The sequence below is a fragment of the Thamnophis elegans genome, chromosome 4 (genome assembly GCF_009769535.1).
Source record: "Thamnophis elegans isolate rThaEle1 chromosome 4, rThaEle1.pri, whole genome shotgun sequence".
In the NCBI taxonomy this organism is placed as follows: Eukaryota; Metazoa; Chordata; class Lepidosauria; order Squamata; family Colubridae; genus Thamnophis; species Thamnophis elegans.
This window is the reverse complement of record NC_045544.1, coordinates 75,088,854-75,106,563: the sequence shown is the minus strand read 5'-3', so window position 1 is coordinate 75,106,563 and position 17,710 is coordinate 75,088,854. Positions and strand designations below refer to the sequence as shown.

Below are 17,710 nucleotides of genomic sequence, written 5' to 3'. Positions count from 1 at the left end.
TAGCAGCTGATGGGCGGGAGCTGCGAGCGCCAAAAAAAGCGTGCTTTTTAAAAAAGCGTGCAGGACGCGGGAAAATGCATTAAAAAGCGGGGGTGTCCCGCCAAAAGCTTAGGCTCTTTTCAGCCGCAACGACTTTCTGCAGCCCTCTGCCAGCGAAAACGGAGGTTGGGGGCGCACACAGGCCTTGGGCACCCCTGCTCTATTCCTTTCCCCACCTGGCATTCTTCACCTGGATAACTATACAGTTTCAGCATGTGGTTCCATACAGCTGTTGGGTATTAGTTTAGAGAAGACAAATAGTAATTGTATCCACAAGTTTTGGAAAAATATATTTTCATTCCATTGCTGTCAGTCAATTGCAGTATGTAAGAGCTAGGCAGAAGAGTGTGAATATTTAATAGCTGAAGTTGAAATTTGTTTAAAACCACCCTAATCTTTATGGATGATCTGAGTCAGGATTGAAAACATAAAAGTTTGAATCACTGAAAACTACTCTTGGGAATTTGTTAACACAAAATGGATTTTGAGCTAGCAGATGCATATTGAAACTGAGTTGGCAACTGAAGGTACACAATAAAAATGGGGCTGTGCTATTGTCTAGCTAAATAAATCCTCGCTGCTTCACCCTTTGCAGTTTTAAAAAGTTAAAGCAATGAGCCTAAGCCGAAGGCTTCATTCCAGTAGATCTAATGGAACTTTTTTTTAGTGCAAAATGGTTTAGGATTGTTTATAGTAATTATTTTTTCCGGAACCACAAATAAATAAAACACTTATATTGTCTTTGTTGATATTTGTACAAGTTTCAAGTTTCAAGTTTTATTGAACTTGTATGCCGCCCTATTCCCCGAGGGGATTCAGGGCGGCTACAAATCAGAAGGAGCCATCTTAGAAGAGGTTGGGTAATACATGATATGAGAAGGAATGCCTCTTCTAAGATGGCTCCCTTTCTTATAAATACAGTAATTATCTACTGAAAGTAACAGGCTGATATTATAGGTAGTCTCTGTTCAGCAACCACAATTGAGATTGGCAACTTGGTCATTAAGTGAAATGGTTTACCATGACACTGCTTACAATTTTATTATGTAGTGGGCTTCAGTAGACAAAAACCAGACCAGCATAGCTGAAACAGCTTTCATGTCTCAAAAATGAACTGAGGAACTGCAGGCAAATGCCTGTGATTTACACTCTAGGCCCAAAGGGCCTTAACCAATCATAGAACTAGAAAAAGCCCGCCCAAATATAAATGTTCTACATTCCCCTCCAAAACAGTTGGGGTCATCTAACCTGTAAAGGTTAGTTTCACTTTAGCACAGTTAACAGTTAGGGTCATCTAAAGGTTAGTTTCACTTTATTAATTAACACAGCTTTATACATTCAATACATAACAATTTTACTTCAGCTTTCCTTTGCTTTACAGGCCTGTAAAGTGAATGTCTTTAATGCAAGGATGAGTCATTATTTTTTCAACTCCATCATAGTTGCAAATTGTCACTAAAGAAGGCAGAGGCTAAGCAAGGGATATCTGTATTGTAATGACCATAAAAGTGTAATGATCTCCCCCTTCCCCTCTTTTTTGTCACTTCCTTTTCAGGTTTGCAATGATGTGTGGCTACATGTCTCAGTTTGAAACTATACAAAACAAAATCAGGAATGGCTATCTTTTTAAGGTAAGTTTTGGGTAGTCTTCTTAAACTGCTTGCTACTGTTATAACTTAATTCACCCTGACAGTACTGAAGATTATGTGTAAAGTAAAACTAATTCTGCCTGGGAGGCACAGTTTACTGTCAGAGTTATGTTGATGAGTGTGTGTGTGTCTGTCTGTCTGTAATCTTCCAGATAACTTAAACTAGTTTTCAAACTGAAAATAATTCTTTTGGATTAGCTACAATATTTTCATCCTGCTCCCACCCTAAATGCGGAAGGAGCAGTCTGAGATCCTGCTAACCTGGAAGCCCAAAGTATGTGGTTCAATATGTTTGCCTTAGAAATATTCATTTGCTCCTGGTTCCGTGAATTCCAACTTCTGAGGGTGTCTCTGCTCACAACAGATTTAAAATGCTGTTCTCTTAAAATCAGCCCCGTCTTACTCCTGAGTTCAGTTAATTGAGCAAGGATCCCCGAAATGCATTCCAGTTTTATCATTTCTGTCTACATGTATCCTTAGGTTGTCATTAGAGATTTTTTAATGCATACATAACCTTAATGAACTCTAATATTTATGGAATACGTAAGCAAATAAGATGCCTAAATTTATTGTGGCAAAACAGCTGAAAACAGGAATGGCAGATCTTTGTTATGATTTTCTTTCTTACAGGAACATCTTGACAAAGCTATTGCACTTAAACCACAAGATCCCCTTTTGTATTATCTAACTGGAAGGTGGTGTTATGAAGTAAGTATCCCGTGATCCTTTTAAACATTTACTCATCAGAAGTTCATGAAGATTTTTTTTTTTTTGAAAAGGGCAAAAAAAAGGGAGGGCAGCTGAGTAATTTTAATAAAGTTTGGGACTGGATTAAAACTATACTTCACACTGGTAGAGAGATGCACTTTAAAGTCCTAAAGGGTTTATGTCCAAAGTAATTTCACAACAGCCTCTTCCTAATTTAAGATGGAGAAACACTAACCCTAAGGTAGAGAAACAACTTTTGTTACTACAAATGCCTGCTTTTATTTATTTTTTTCCTTCTGTTTAATAGTTGTTAGTTGTCCTAGGTTTAGGTTTATTGGATTTATATGCCGCTCTTCTCCCAAGGACTCAAGGCGGCGTACAACATAAAAGAAAACACATATTACAAAAATTAAAAGGGACATTAAATAAAGTATCCAAAAAAAACCTCCAATTGATATTTACAATTAAAAATTAAATTAAAATTAACAACCAAATTAATCCTATATTTTATTCTATTCAGGCCAGGCCAGCTTGCTGGAAAAGCCAACTTTTTAGGGTGTGTCGGAAGGACCGGAGGTCGGGGATTATGCGAAGCTCCGGGGGCAGCTTATTCCAGAGGGAAGGCGGTCCCACAGAGAAGGCTCTCCCCCCTGGGGGTCGCTAGCCGACACTGTCTGGCTGACAGTACCCTGAGAAGGCCAGCTCTGTGGGATCGCACTGGACAGTGGCAGTAGGTGGTCTCGCAGGTACCCTGGGCCTAAGCCATGGAGCGCTTTAAAGGTCATAATAAGTACATTGAATCGCACCTGGAAGACAACCGGCAACCAGTGCATGCCGCCTAAAAGGGGTGTAACATGAGAGCACCTAGGTACCCCCATGATAACCTGCGCGGCCGCATTCTGAACCAGTTGAAGCTTCCAGGTGCTCTTCAAGGGCAGCCCCGTGTAGAGAGCGTTATACCCTCCTGGGCCGGGATCACGGCAGCGGGGACAGTGACTCCTGCTGCCGCCACTGAGAAGTGAGTAGCTGCCTGCGCTGCACAGGAGAGCCACACTGCTCAGGAGACTCGTCAGCGCCAATCTCAGGTCAGTACAAGCCGTGGTCCCCTTCGTGTTGGCTCAGGAAGGATCCTCAACAGCCATCTCTGAATGCAGAGAGGGAAGAGTTACAGAGCCCTGCAAAAGGCAAACCCTATACAGCGCAGGAGAGCTAGAGTTCTTCCGTCCCTGCACCCAACCAGCTGCTACTGCTGCTCCCCATTCCCTCCTTCCTGAGCCAACACGAAGGGGACTGCAGCTCGCACTGCCCTGAGTCTGGAGCTGAGGAGTCTCTTGTGCAGCGTGGCTCTCCTGTGCAGCACAGCCAGCTACTCACTTCTCAGTGGCGGCAGTGGAAGGAGTCGCTGTCCCTGCCGCCATGATCTTGGCCCAAGAGGGTATTTTGCTTGCATGTACGTGCAAGAGATAAGCACAAGAAAAGAGCTGGAGTTCTTCCCGACACTGAGTTGCCTGTGAAGGACGTGGAATCGCAAAAGCAGGCAAGAGGCTCGTGCCTTCTTGGGGCGGAGAGCAGATTGCACGATTGGGTCAGTAGGGAGCCGCAGGAGAGGGACCAAAGAGCCGCATGTGGCTCGCGAGCCGCGGTTTGCCAACCACTGGTCTAGCCTATTGAGAAGGATTAGGATGACATGATAGTTGTCTTCTGGTACTTCAGGGGCTATCACAAAAAAGAATGGGTCAAGCTAGTCTCCAAAGCACTTGTGGGGAGGACAAGAAACAGTGAATGGAAGCTTGTCAGAAAGAGATTTAGCCTGAAACTTAGGAGAAATGTCTTGTCAGTGAGAACAATTAAGTAGTGGAACAGCTTGCCTCCTGGAGATGTGGGTGCTCCATTGCAGGAGGTTTTCAAGAAAAAAAATTGGACAGCCATTTGTCCATAATGACATAAGCACTAGAAGACCTCCAAGATCCCTCTGAGTCCTATGATTCTGTGACTTCTAAGATGGCATGTTTAGTCTTGAGAAGGTTCAAAGGAGAACTTGATAGTACTTTGTATAAAAGGTTGTCATTTCATGTTCTGTAGTGTAAGTCATAGAATAATGGGTTTCAATTACAAAGGTAGATTTCAGCTGAGCATTAGAAAAAAAATTCCCAACAATAACATCAATTTAGCAGCAAAGCCAATTACCTAGAGGAGGGATAGAGTTCACTTGGTTGGATGTACAGTATTTGACATCAAGGCCCCAGAGCCACCTGTCTAGAATACTTCAATTTGGATTCCTTCACCAGAGGTTGACGTAATGGTCTACCTGGCCCCTTCCAACTCTTATAATATGACCTTTTTAAATTACAGTTATATCTCCTTCTTTTACAAATGCTTTAATTTTATTTTTAGAATATACTAGAATCAAGTAAAACAGGACCTTTGGGGAAAGAAGGATTATTAAGCAATATAGACCAAATTCACATCCAAACCAAAATGTAAAACTGAAATCCTCTATATCAGTTTTTATTAATTTTTGCAAGAAAATGTATATTGCCCCAGACAGTTCCTTTATTTTGCAACTCAGCTACAAGTCTTAGAAGCTGATTTCAGATTCCACATGGAAAAACTAGAAGACTATGTGCTTCAGTATCACAGATGAAACTTGTTTGTCAGCCATCAATTTGTGGTATTCCCAGTGTGTGTGCGTGCATGCTTGCCAATATGCACATAAAAATGTGAATGGTTTCTAGTAAATTACAGAAACAGTGTTTCCCTTTATTTTACTTTTCCAACAATCTATATATGCTTCAGCAGGATTGAATGACCTTAATGGTGTTCTTCAAAGCTCTCTGATTTTCCAAGAGTTCTTCAGTACATTGACATGCTATTGTCCTGTCCTTGAGTTAGCAGAAAGTATACCAATATCTCAATTGCATGCCCATGCTGCCTGAAGGCCCATTCCTCTTCAGTGGCAAAGTCAGAGTCTGATGCTGTCCTAACAGTTTTAAAGTAGGGCAGCTCACGTGTAGCAATTGGCTGACCTCTTGAGTTGCATTTGCCCTTCAATCCAGTGTGTTTTTAATTTGAGGTGGAACCTGCCTGGAGTACAACGATTGCCATGGTGGGTTCATACTGGTTTGGTTGAACCGGTAGTGGTTTGGTGGCCTGGGTCACTGGAACCGACAGCGACCCAGGTCTGCCACGCCCCAAACCGGTTCCCTGGGCAGCACCATTGGTGCCACCATCTTGTTTTTAAGTTCTGTGCATGTGCAGAACAATTTTAATTGCACTGTGCATGCGTGTGTAGTGCACACCTGAGCGAACTGGCAGTAGTGCCTGCCAGAACACACTCCTGTATGACTGGTACCTGGAATGGATATTTTTACGCACTTTCAAATTGCTGGAATTACACATTGCTTTCATTGAGGTTCTCCATTGTACAGAAACATCCAGGCTACTTATGTCTACCATTCTTCTGGAAGAGCCCTCTAGCCATGTCCAAAATGAAGAAAAGAGAAGCCGATAGGTCACAAGCATGATGGGTGAAGTGTGAAGAAGTCATATCTGTTTCTTTCTGTGCCCTTCTATTCTGTGTTTAGTCTGTTGCCCCAACTATTTTAAATAGTGTTCTTTCAGAAGAGCGGTAGCCATGCATACCCTGACAGGTTAAAAAAAAAAAGCATTATAAGGAAAATGCAAAGGGAATCAAGAGTGGTCCTTTGCATTCTATTCCTTTGTTAACACCTTATGCGGGATGGAGTAAAGGGAAATTAAGTAATGCAAGGAAATGTCAACGTTGGCAGGAAGTGGTCGGGTCAGATTTATCCTAGATGCCAGTGGCTCCTCTTTGAGACTGAAAGATGAAACAGGCAGCATTCTTGTCAGTTTCACTGTGTCTCATCTATATCCCAAATCAGTAATTGCTGCAGGATAATGTCAGCAAGAGTAGCCTAATAAGTACAGAAAATTGCACTGGAGTAGGCAGAACAAGACACACACACACACACATTAAAAAGGGCAATCATGTAAAATGTCTTGCAATCAAAACAGCAGAAATATACTCATTTGTAACATAAACAGTAGTAAACAGTTGGCAGAATTCTCTCTGAAGGAATGAATGGATTTGCCTTCATTTGTGAGAACTCTCTTTGCCCATTTAAATCAACCAAGACACTGGTCTTTTATTTTGGTTTATAAATGACGTCTTTTTCAAAAGAAGGCTAATTATGTTTAAAAACAGATCTAACACTCTTCAGTGCTAAACCTGTGTTTATAACAACTATGCCTGTTGTATAATGCCTCTGCAGGCCAGGTGCATTGACGAAGGTAGAGGTTTTGATCTTTTTAGCAGCCTAAGTCAAAATAGGTATAGAAGGTTATAGCCAGCAACTTCTGGGCAGGAACATACCACCGCAGCCTTAAGAAGCAAGTAGGTATTTGGCATATGCCAACCTCTGAATACATCATCACCAACATAATCACCCAGCCATCACAGATTATACAACAATATGTGTGTTGGAAGAATGGAGAAACCAATATTTCAATATTAGAATATACTTTTAAGCTGCCTATAGTAAGCAGAGCCTGAAATGAAAGCAATATCAAGAGGATTTGTTTTCAGAAATCTGCTAACAAGGCCTATGTGTGCCATGGTTAGCTGGATATAAGAATAATACTCAAAAGGACTTAGAAGAGTACATAGAATACGAGCTGCAGGTAGTCCTCCACTTACAACCGTTCATTTAACAACTTTCAAAGTTAACACTGAAAAAAGCGACCAGTGCTTGTCCTTATAACCATCACAGTGTTCTCATGATCCTGATATTTGCAACCTTCCCAGGGGATTTCCAACAGGCAAAGTCAATTGGGAAAACTGGATTCGCTGAACAACTTTGTGATTTGTTTAACAACCAATGGCAAAAAAGACAGTAAAATTGGGCATGATTCAATTAATGACTGCTTGTCTTAGGGATGAAAGTTCCAGCTCCAGTTGTGATCATAAGGCATCTGTACAAAGAGTAAAAGTCTGTTAAAAGTTTTAACTCTTTTGGTAGTGAGTTTGACCACACTTTTTTTTAACAAAGGTATTGTGAGAAAGGGCTCGGTTTTACATGGTTTCCATCCTTTTGCAAATCATTCCAAAAACTACATAAAATATGTATTCATGATGCAGCCTATTCTTCTAGTGAGAATACAATCAACCTTGTTCTGAGAAGTTTTGGGGTCCTTCCTTATCTTAGTCCAAAACTCCAAAGGCATACATAGTAATATATAAATAAGTCAGTAGTCAAGTATTTGAACTCTCCTAGAGTTTAAATGCAACCATGAAATCTTCTTAGTGCAGCCCCAGTGGCCCATTTTGACTCTAAAGAAAATACAACAGTGCGATAATTTTAAAAATGGGCAGAATGCTTTTCTGTCAGTTGCAAGTAGAAAAAAATGAACAGTAAAGAATCTATTCCCAAATAGGCTTAAAATACTTTTTAAAATAAGGGTGAAATGTAAGGTCCAGCAAAATTAATAAAAAACATATCACAGAGATCAGTGGTCCCTAAGTTGAAACTGGACCAGGAACTAGTTTCATGGAAGACAATTATTTCACAGACTGGGGGGCGGGGGGGCAGAGCAGGAGAAGCATGGAACCTAGATCCCTCACATGTTGTTGTGGCCCACCAGCGGCCAGTAGAGCTGGCAGCAGAGTTGGACAGAGAGGAGGCTAGGGAGGAACATGGGCCAGTTCTGGAGTCTGGGGAAGGCTCGGACGAGGTCTCTGCATTGGAGGCAGAGAGGGGGCCAAGACCATCTGGTAGTTATTTGTGGCCTCCGGAGCCTGACATTAGTGAGGCAGAAGAACAGTGGGAGCCTGTTCCCAGTGCGCATGTGCAGAGCTGCCAGAGGGCAAGAACAATTAAGAAAACAGGATTGACTCAGGAGTAAGACTTGGAGATGATTGGCCCCTCCTATAAGACATAAAAGAGGAGCGAACGGAACATGAGCTTTTGCAGGAAGCAATTAGTTCATCTGGTCAGTTCAAGCTTTGAAAAGTTCTGTTTGACTCTGTGCTAAGTTTGGCCTTGCTCTCCATTTGACAATTGGGTTTCAGGCAGCATTCCAAGGGAGATAAGGTGGGTGTTTATCAACATTCCCCTGAAAGACTGTGGCAACTCCAGTAGACATCTGTTGGAATCTTCACAGACTGTTTATTTAGCCGTGAGGACTGTGAATGACCATAATTCACAGCCATATAAATAAAAGAGGGCTTTTGGAACTAAGATTGTGATTTATGCTTTCTCAGGAAGCCTAGGTCAGAACACATGTAGTTTACAGCAGAGTTCGCGCTGCTATAAGAATCTAATGCTTGTTGATCTGAGGTGGAGCTGAGACAGGGATGCTAGTGCAGGGGAGTAACTGCAAATACAGAAGAAGCATCACTTGCTTACCCACGGCTCACCTCCAGTAGTGCACCCCGGTTTCTAACAGGCCACAGATCAATACCTGATAGAGATATTTTATAATTACACTTGCCATGATATCTAAAAACACACTAAATGATATTTTTTTCTTCACCTTTCCCTTCTTCTTGTTGGGGTTTCCAAAGATCGCTCAGTTGTCTTGGATTGAGAAAAAAGTAGCTGCTGCTCTTTTTGGGACTCCGCCAACTTCAACAATACATGAAGCTTTGCAGAATTTTTTGAAGGTAAATAAAATATTCTCTCTTCTCTCTGGCTGCCAACTGGCTGGCATTCAAGAAATTTGTTCAACAAATTGTTCTCAGGAGCTATAAAGTCAGCGCTCATCAAAAGATTTTTCAGACAATATCTTTAGAAGGGTGACCATTCCTGTTCACCTAAGCTGAATTTCAAGATTTGCTACGTTGCTCTTTTTTTTTTTTTTTTTTTTTTGCAATTAAATATTCAGCTCTTTGAATTCTATCCATAGAGTTGTTTATGAGCATTTCCTGTGGGAATAGCTCCTGTTGTCATCTTTTGACTAGTTAAACACAGGAAGTTTGTATGAGCAATTTAATAATTGCTGCTTAGCACAAATGCCTTAAAGAGATTAGAGCTTTCATCCCCCTCTCTTCTGCTTTCCCGCCTCTTTTTTTCTCTTTGTTACTTCATTTAAGGGGGGGGGGGGTGTCTTCACTTTAATCCTTAGTGCTAGTTAAGAAGCAGAAACAATGGATCAAGTCTAGATTTCAGACAGTTTCCCTGTTCTTGTCTCCCTCAGATCCCTTACTGAAAGTATAAATAGTCCAGCAGCCTCTGTTGAATGACTTTGATAAGAAAGGATATGAAGATCATGGGAGAAGAATAGGCCTTGCAAAATGATTTTGCCTGTTCCTCCCTGAGATCCTTCCTTCCACCTCCCACCACTCTACAAGCTGTACTATTTCAACAGTTGGTAGAAACCGAGCAGATATTAAGTCTATTTTTGCTCACTGAATTGGCTGTAATGGTTCAGTGGTAGGTGAGCTGCTGGCTAACAGTGTCAAACTTGTGGTGTCTATATGGTACCTACATGATTGAAATGTCTAGTTTTTGCTTGTCCCAGGTACAGTCTTTGTGTGTTGCTGGCTTCATTCTTGGATGAACCACACCCTATGGATGTCCGCAACCTTACTCTTACTGGCTAACTTTTGGGAAGATTTATTTGCTTTGTAAGAATCATGTCATTGATGGAGAATTGGCACCTGAGGCTTTGACATCAGCTCAGGATTGGTGCCATACCTCTATGATCCCGTGTCCTGCTGAGTAGCTGAGGTTATCGACTTCTTTGGGGCATCATGAATCACCTAAATTCTGTTGGTTTTCAACATAGCAACTCTTCCAAAGCTTAGGAGCAAGTTAATTCTCAATGATGAGAACTCATTTTCTAAGATTCTTGGCTCTCTTCCTTCCCTGCAGTTGGGAAGCCACACAATGCCAAAACACCCCACTTGGACCAAACACTGGCTTTTATCAATACCTTTTAATATTTTTCCCTGTAAAAACAGAGACAGCAAAGTAACAATAGGCATGAAAGCACAGTACTAGCTGCCTGTCAATGTGTATCGTTAGCATTAGCAATTCAAGGAGAGGCCCAGAAATGGGAGATTGGTATTGTGAAGACATTGAGCAGTACAAAATATTTTGAAGGTTTGGGGCATGAAAACAATAATTAAATGGAAATATGCCTAGTATTGCTATGGCATTCTCATCTTTCTATCTTTTGCCCTTATACTCAGGCTGAAGAAATACATCCCAGATATTCTAAAAGCAACTATCTGTATTTGACAAAGGTATGGGGCATTGCGGTCTTTCTCTACTTTAATTTATTTTCTCATGTTTGATTTTGAATGCAAAACAAATTCCTGGTCACTAAATACATGTTATATTTTTTTTCCTTGTCCTTTCTTTCTACCTAAGTGCTACAAAGATCTGGGCCAGAGGAACAATGCCCTGAGTTGCTGTGAAACAGCATTGTCCATTCTGCCAGTCACCAAAGAGGTAGGTCTGAAGGTTGTGCATTCATCTACTGATGAAGGAGGAACAATGAAGATTCCTACAGCTACTTTCCCCACTACATCAGAAGACGTTGTCTGTCTTCAGCAGCTCTGATTAATTTCAGTCAAGATGCAGAGAAGAAATTCTTGGTAAACTGAATTCTTTAACACTATAGAGGAAGATCTAGAAATGAAAGGAAGGGAAATAATGTGTTCAAAGTCTTGCAAAATAAGGCATAAGAAAACAAAAGAACTTCTGATGTCCGTGATTGCAATGTTGAAAATGTGTAAAATCCGATATTATGAAATTATACTTAAGTAGATGATATGATCATAAGGCTAATGTGTAATTTGATTATGAACTGGACAATTTGCAGTGCAGCTAGTGACACTGATTTATGTGGTCTAATTTTGAAATTATTACTGTCTGGTTTAGAAATTACTCTGCGGGATTAAATGGTTAATTAACCCTATTAGGCCCACTGATTCACCATGCTTTAAAATGACTTTAAAAATGGAGAGATAAGGAATCATAGAAATTATATCTCATTGTGATTTAGTTATCTAACACTTTTAACTAGGCAATACATGCAATATAACCTTTGTACAATGAAGATAGAGGTTCGGAATGAATATTATAAATTTCTTTCCAGCATTGATATGTTAATGCTTAGCTATTTTTATTGTCTATCTGCAACTATCTATCCAGCTTGCATTTGAAGACATGAAGCTTTAATACTGGCCTCCAATATAAATAATATTTAGTGTTCAGCTGTCCTTGGGAAATGGCAATACTTGAGCCTCAACTGATTCTAAAGCTAAGCAACATCATTTTTGTTTAAGACTTGGATAGGAGAAATCCAGGGGTCCCAGCATAATAAATTAGACTGGGAAAATGTATCTCTGAAATCAGCAGTGACAATTGATATCCATATTGTTGCCAAGAAAACCACTTGGCTGCCTCTGTAAGTCATTAGGAATTAAACTCAACTTGAAGAAAACTACCTTAATGACAACATGTTGTTCTCCTGCTTATTTCTAGCAAGTACAGTGCCAAGTTCTCTGATACTTCCCAACAGACAGATAAATCCCAATATTGACATTTTTGACACTTGCAGCAAAGAGAGATCGTATGCTTATAAAGGTAAAGGTTCCCCTTGCACATATGTGCTAGTCGTTCCCGACTCTAGGTGGTGATGCTCATCTCCATTTCAAAGCCGAAGAGCCAGTGCTGTCGAAAGACATCTGGGGTCATGTGGCCAGCATGACTAAATGCCGAAGGCGCATGGAATGCTTTTACCTTCCCACCAAAGGTGGTTCCTATTTTTCTACTTGCATTTTTACGTGCTTTCAAACTGGTAGGTTGGCAGAAGCTGGGACAAGTAATGGGAGCTCACTCTGTTATGCGGCGCTAGGGATTCAAACCGCCAAACTGCCGACCTTTCTGATCAACAAGCTCAGCATCTTAGCCACTGAGCCACTGCATCTTGTTTATTATGCTTTTACATAAATGCTTATTTTTATTTTAAAGTAGTGTTTTTGTTGTTTGTTGAATTCGTTAAATTTGTTGTTCATTCAATTCAATCATTTCTGACTCTTCATTTTGCCAGGATTAGTTTCCGGTAATTTTTTAAAAAGTTATTGTAAGTTCATGCTTGTGTCACAAGTGATAGTATCTGACTCTCTTGTTTTTTTGTTAGTTTCCTTCCTTTTATTTATATTTATATTTTAAAAATCATAAAGTAAATTTATGATTTAAATCAAAAGAAAAAGGAAAGAAAAAATAGAGAGAGAGAGAGAGAGAAAAATCCCTAAAGCTAAGAAATACAACTTTTGGCCTTTCAACAAATAGTTACAGTTTTATAGTCCTTCCCTCCTCTTAGATATTGTATGTCCCTTAGCCTTTTACTTAATGTATCTTTTTCTTAACCTTCAACCCCATAAGTCATTGTGTCTTTCCTTTCTTCTTTCAACAAAAAATGTTTCCAGACTTTTTCCAGACAAGAAAATTGTTATTTTTACCCGACCAGACAGGTCAATGTTGCCATTTCTGTGAATTCTGACATTTTCACAACCTATTTTTCTACTGTGAAGATTTTGTTCTTGCATCAAATAATCTTGCTGCAGTGACAATATACAAAATCAGTCTACCATGAATATTTTTCTAATTCACTGCCCATAAGTCCTAAGAAAAAGAGTTCTGGGTTCTTTGCAATATCATGATTTAAAATTTATTGCATCATTATATGAATTGGTATCCAAAATCTCTTAGCTTTCTCTACCACACATAGTTCCTGTTTTTAGTCATCTTTTTCATTTGCCTTTCAATTTTCCAGGTATAAAGGTCTTCTCAAATAATTTTTGCCTTCAGATTATGCATCTAAAATATCTAAAATACTTAAGCTTTACCTGTATTATCAATGTTTCTAATGAGGACGTTTTACTTCAATGATTTTTTATATTGATGATTTGTTCTACTTGTAGGGCAACATATTTTAGTAATAGTCTCCAGCACCACAATTCAAGGGTACCAATTCTTCTTAGTTCTGATGGTCTAACTTTCATGGCTGTATGTTTCAGCTGGGAAAATCATGGCCTTGACAATTCATATTTTTTATTGCCATATATTTATGGTAGTCCTCGACTTACAATAGTTCATTTAATGACCGTTCAAAGTTAGGATGACACAGAAAAAACTGACTCGTCACCATTTTTCATGTTTATAAGCATTTCGGCATCCCTATGGTCACGCGATCAAAATTCAGAAGCTTGGCTGCTGACTCTATTTATGGCAGTTGCAGTGTCCTGGGGTCATGTGATTACCTTTTATGACCTTTTATGACAAGCAAAATCAACGTGAAAGCCAGATTCACTTTACAACTCTGTGAATAACTTAACAACTGCAGTGATTCACTTAACAACTGTGGCCAGAAAGGTGGCAAAATGGGGCAAAATTCACTTAACAAAAGTTTTGCTTGGCAACAGAAATTTTGGGCTCAATTGTAGTCGTAAGTGGAGGACTAGCTGCATAGTGTGAGTTCTCTGAATATTTTGTAAAAATCTATCATTGACTTTACCACAGAAAGCAGATGTCTCTTTATTGCATGGCTTTCCTCACCAATTCTATTCATTTTTGAGCCTAGGAAGATAAAATCTTCAGCTTTCCTTTGTTTTACAGACCTGTAAAGGTTGAAAATTCAAATATCGGTCACTAAATTACTGTAGTTTGTCCTTATTGTAACCGTGAAGGGTTGCTAATTATGCTGCCATTAAATGAGGACTACCTGTATACATAAATATCTTAACATGAATTTCTTGTTTTCAATTACACTATGAGCAAATTTGTGGTGATACAATTACGGGATCTAAACCAGGTAGAAAATGGCTTTGTGCAAATAATGTTTTGCTTAACTTAACACAATTTCATTTCCAAAAGCCACCCAGCTTTGTGGGAGCTGAACTTGAAGTTCAAAAATAACAAAATGCTCAGAGGTGCAAAACAGCTGTAAAACCAACAAAGCTGCGGTCCCTCAGAGCAGGGGTCTCCAACCTTGGAAACTTTAAGCCTGGCGGACTTCCAACACCTAGAATTCCCCAGCTGCCTGGGGAATTGTGGGAGTTGAAGTCCGCCAGGCTTAAAGCTGCCAAGGTTGGAGACCCCTGCCTCAGAGTATCTGTGTTTAACAGCAACAAAGGAGAGGGAGAAAATGCAAATTAGACACTTCAAGCCTCAGGAATGTTGGCTTCGCTGAAATACCTCCAAAGGTAACTGTTGGAAGAGGAAAACCTTTAATTATAAGCCTTTAGAATTGTAGATAACCCTTCATTACACTTCTTTAGAAGGAAATTGGAAAGGGAAAAGGAGAAGTATAAAAGTAGGGTCTTCTCCCTTTCCCCTACTTTGTTTTTGTACTGCATTTGGAAGAAGAATGAACCACTAATCCTTTCTGCACTATTAACACTGAACATAATCTCTTGTTTTGATGCAGAAATTGGTGCTGGCTTCAAGCAGCTCTGGGTGGTTCTTAAGGCATAATTACATAAGCTTAATTCTTTTTTTTCCCCTTCCTTTTTAGGATCAAGAAGCTGAGAAAATTTTAGAAAATTTACTTCCATCTTTGAAGCTTTAATGATGACATAAAACACCATTTAGGTTCTGTGAAAAAAGGCAGAAGATTCAAGTCCCTGTTCTGGAAGAAGCATTCTATTGAATTCAGAAGGATTTTAGTCCATTTTGAAGTTAGGATTTGAGGGAATGGGGAGGAATTTTAATTTTTAATTATGGCGGTTCAGTGACAAATGAGTGGACTGACTTCTCTAAGCCTATAATTTTTGTATTTCAGGGGCTGCAATAATAACAGACTATGTGCAATATTATCAGTTCAACAGGACAGTCTTGCGTTCTGTCCATGCAACCACATTAAGGTGGGTTTTCTGAGGCCATGTGGACCATTGTATGGGGCTGCTGTTTTGTGTGAAAAAATGCAGAAGAGCGAAACCCTCTGTCCTTTTCCTCTGACAGTACCCTTCTCTAAGCGGAAGATAAAGCAATTCACTCAGGATATGGCTTTATGTTTGCAACATCAAGCAGGACAACAGTTCTTTTATTTCCTTTAATTCCTTTTATTTTCTTAATATTTATCTCCAACAAACAGGTCAGGATTCTTAATCAATGGAACCAATGATCTTAACCCAGGAAAATCAACCATCTTTTCTTTTTCTCATATTTTTAATGCTTGGAAACAATGAATTTAGCATTTAAAATACTAATTTTAACTTGTTGGGACTCTCCAAAATGTGAAATCCACTGCTGGCAATGGATGTATTTGTAGTTACTGAATGATGGGCACAATTTTGCTGAGAATGATTAGCTAGTTGGGTTTATGCCTGAATGCAAATATATGTAGCTGAGTTTTTCTGCTGAAGAGACGTGGGAGATATTATATTATGTATTTTTTTCTCTTGAAAAATATCATTTTTGTGGGAAAATTATACTTTGTGGATCTTTGAATCTTAAATTGAAAAAAAAAATAAAGTCATGGTGAATTTGTCATATTTTGACATTTCTGAGCACCCAAATATTTTGGCATTTCCTTCATCTGGCTAATATTTCTCCTTGGAGATTCTGGCTCTGCTACAGAGGGGGAGGAAAAGAGAGAATGGATTCTGGCTAGCACACATTTCAAAGTACAGGCTGTAGATATTGTTTGAGCCCCCTGAAGAAGGAAACAGCTGACTCTCCTCCATCTTTTTTGCCAAACCAACTGCCATTCACATCCAAGCTCAAAAGAGCAAGCCAAAATGTAATCTTAAACTTGTGAGACAGACGTAAGTGATTTTAGTCCATGATGCTGTGGCCAATTAGACAGACAGACCATTCAACTGTGAAATAGAAGAGTCCATGGCCAAGGAGAAAAAAATGCCAAGGAAAATGTAATTCCTGAATAGCACTTATATAAAGTTTTAAACATTACCTATTTACTTTGTTAGAAGTCTCTTACAGTGTTTGATTGTGTTGTTCTGTAGTTTTTACTTCTCCAAATTATAAGGGACAAAACCTTTCAGACAATGGTACTTTTGTATTTACCATCCAATACTGCAGAAGAAAGAGGTTGCATGACATCAGTCAAGAAAAAGCTTTCTGACACATAAGTGGTTGTTAGATAGGTTGACAATACTATACAAAAAATAATAATAATTCAGAAATCCATTTAGGACATGGAATGGGAATAATACAATTGATGCTTCAGGATAGGAGGAAAGCATGGCAAAATGGCCATCTGGATTATTCCACTATGTTCTAATGTCTACCTATGCTAAAAAAATACCCCGAGATGGCAAAGTTAGGATGCTGCTGCTGAATTATTTGTCCTATCACATATCTTTTATATAAATTTAGGGTGTTTTCAAATGTAGAATGTACTATCCAAGAGACAGGGCTCCAAAGAGTGTGGGTTCCAATTTCTTAATACACTCTCATCACCAGAGGCTAACTCCTTCTGACATCAGATGTTCTTAAATTGGATAGAAGATAAAGCAGCATGGTAGAGGTTGGTCAAAGTGTGATGAAGACCAAGCTTTGCTCCAGTTCTCCTTCATGATTTAACTCCATTTGTTGCAGTAATCTATCTGTGTCACAGCAATATTTCCACCTTGCTAGATGAGAGATTGAGAAACTTCATTTCAGCAAAGTCCAGCTCTTCTTCTTTCTCCATCTCTCCAACGAGAAGAGGGGAGAGAGAGTGATCTCCCTGTGGAACATGTAAATATTCAGAAATTTATGAATGATGTGTATAATTAGCTGCATGTCAAAAGTCTTTTCAGAAAAAGAGGCAATAAAAGGAACTGAAGCTTATAACTTGCAATATTTACACTTGGTGCAAAGCAGACTGTATTAAATCTGAATTTTGTGCTTTTAATGAACCTTTGGCAAAGAAAAGTTACATGACACGAATGCAATCTGCTCTGTCAGATATACAAAAACATGTATTAATGCAACAATTCTCAGTTTGGCAAGATGCACTCAGAAGTTACAGACGATTATTTTAATTTTGCAGTGATAGAATATTTTTTTAATTGCCAGTCTCTTCAGGCTGCTTATAAAGTTAGATAATCAAAAGAGTAGAATTCTAATATGAAAATATGCAGTAGATTGTGTTGCCATCACACAAGAATAATTTAAGCACCTTCATTTTTCATTCCTACGTCTATAATTGATGCACATGCATTTTGCATTGCGATATAAGACTATTGCTATTAAGAACTTGCAGTCCTTCAGCTGACTTACAACCTCAGGTATGTATCCTTCAACTCGGAAACAGAGTAGGAGTAGTGGAAGAGATGG

At 39.3% G+C, this 17,710-nt stretch overlaps 1 protein-coding gene across 1 annotated transcript in view; it reads left to right on the top strand.

Moving 5' to 3' along the window:
* The window catches only part of RMDN2 (regulator of microtubule dynamics 2), a 39,052-nt gene extending 23,131 nt beyond the window's left edge, over positions 1-15,921 (top strand). Inside the window, exons 6-11 of the mRNA XM_032215141.1 lie at positions 1,595-1,670; positions 2,319-2,396; positions 8,980-9,078; positions 10,609-10,662; positions 10,790-10,870; positions 14,943-15,921. Of these exons, the coding sequence (XP_032071032.1) occupies positions 1,595-1,670; positions 2,319-2,396; positions 8,980-9,078; positions 10,609-10,662; positions 10,790-10,870; positions 14,943-14,996 (442 nt within the window). The 3' untranslated portion in view covers positions 14,997-15,921. The remainder of the gene's footprint in view (positions 1-1,594; positions 1,671-2,318; positions 2,397-8,979; positions 9,079-10,608; positions 10,663-10,789; positions 10,871-14,942) is intronic.
* Positions 15,922-17,710: the final 1,789 nt, after the last annotated feature.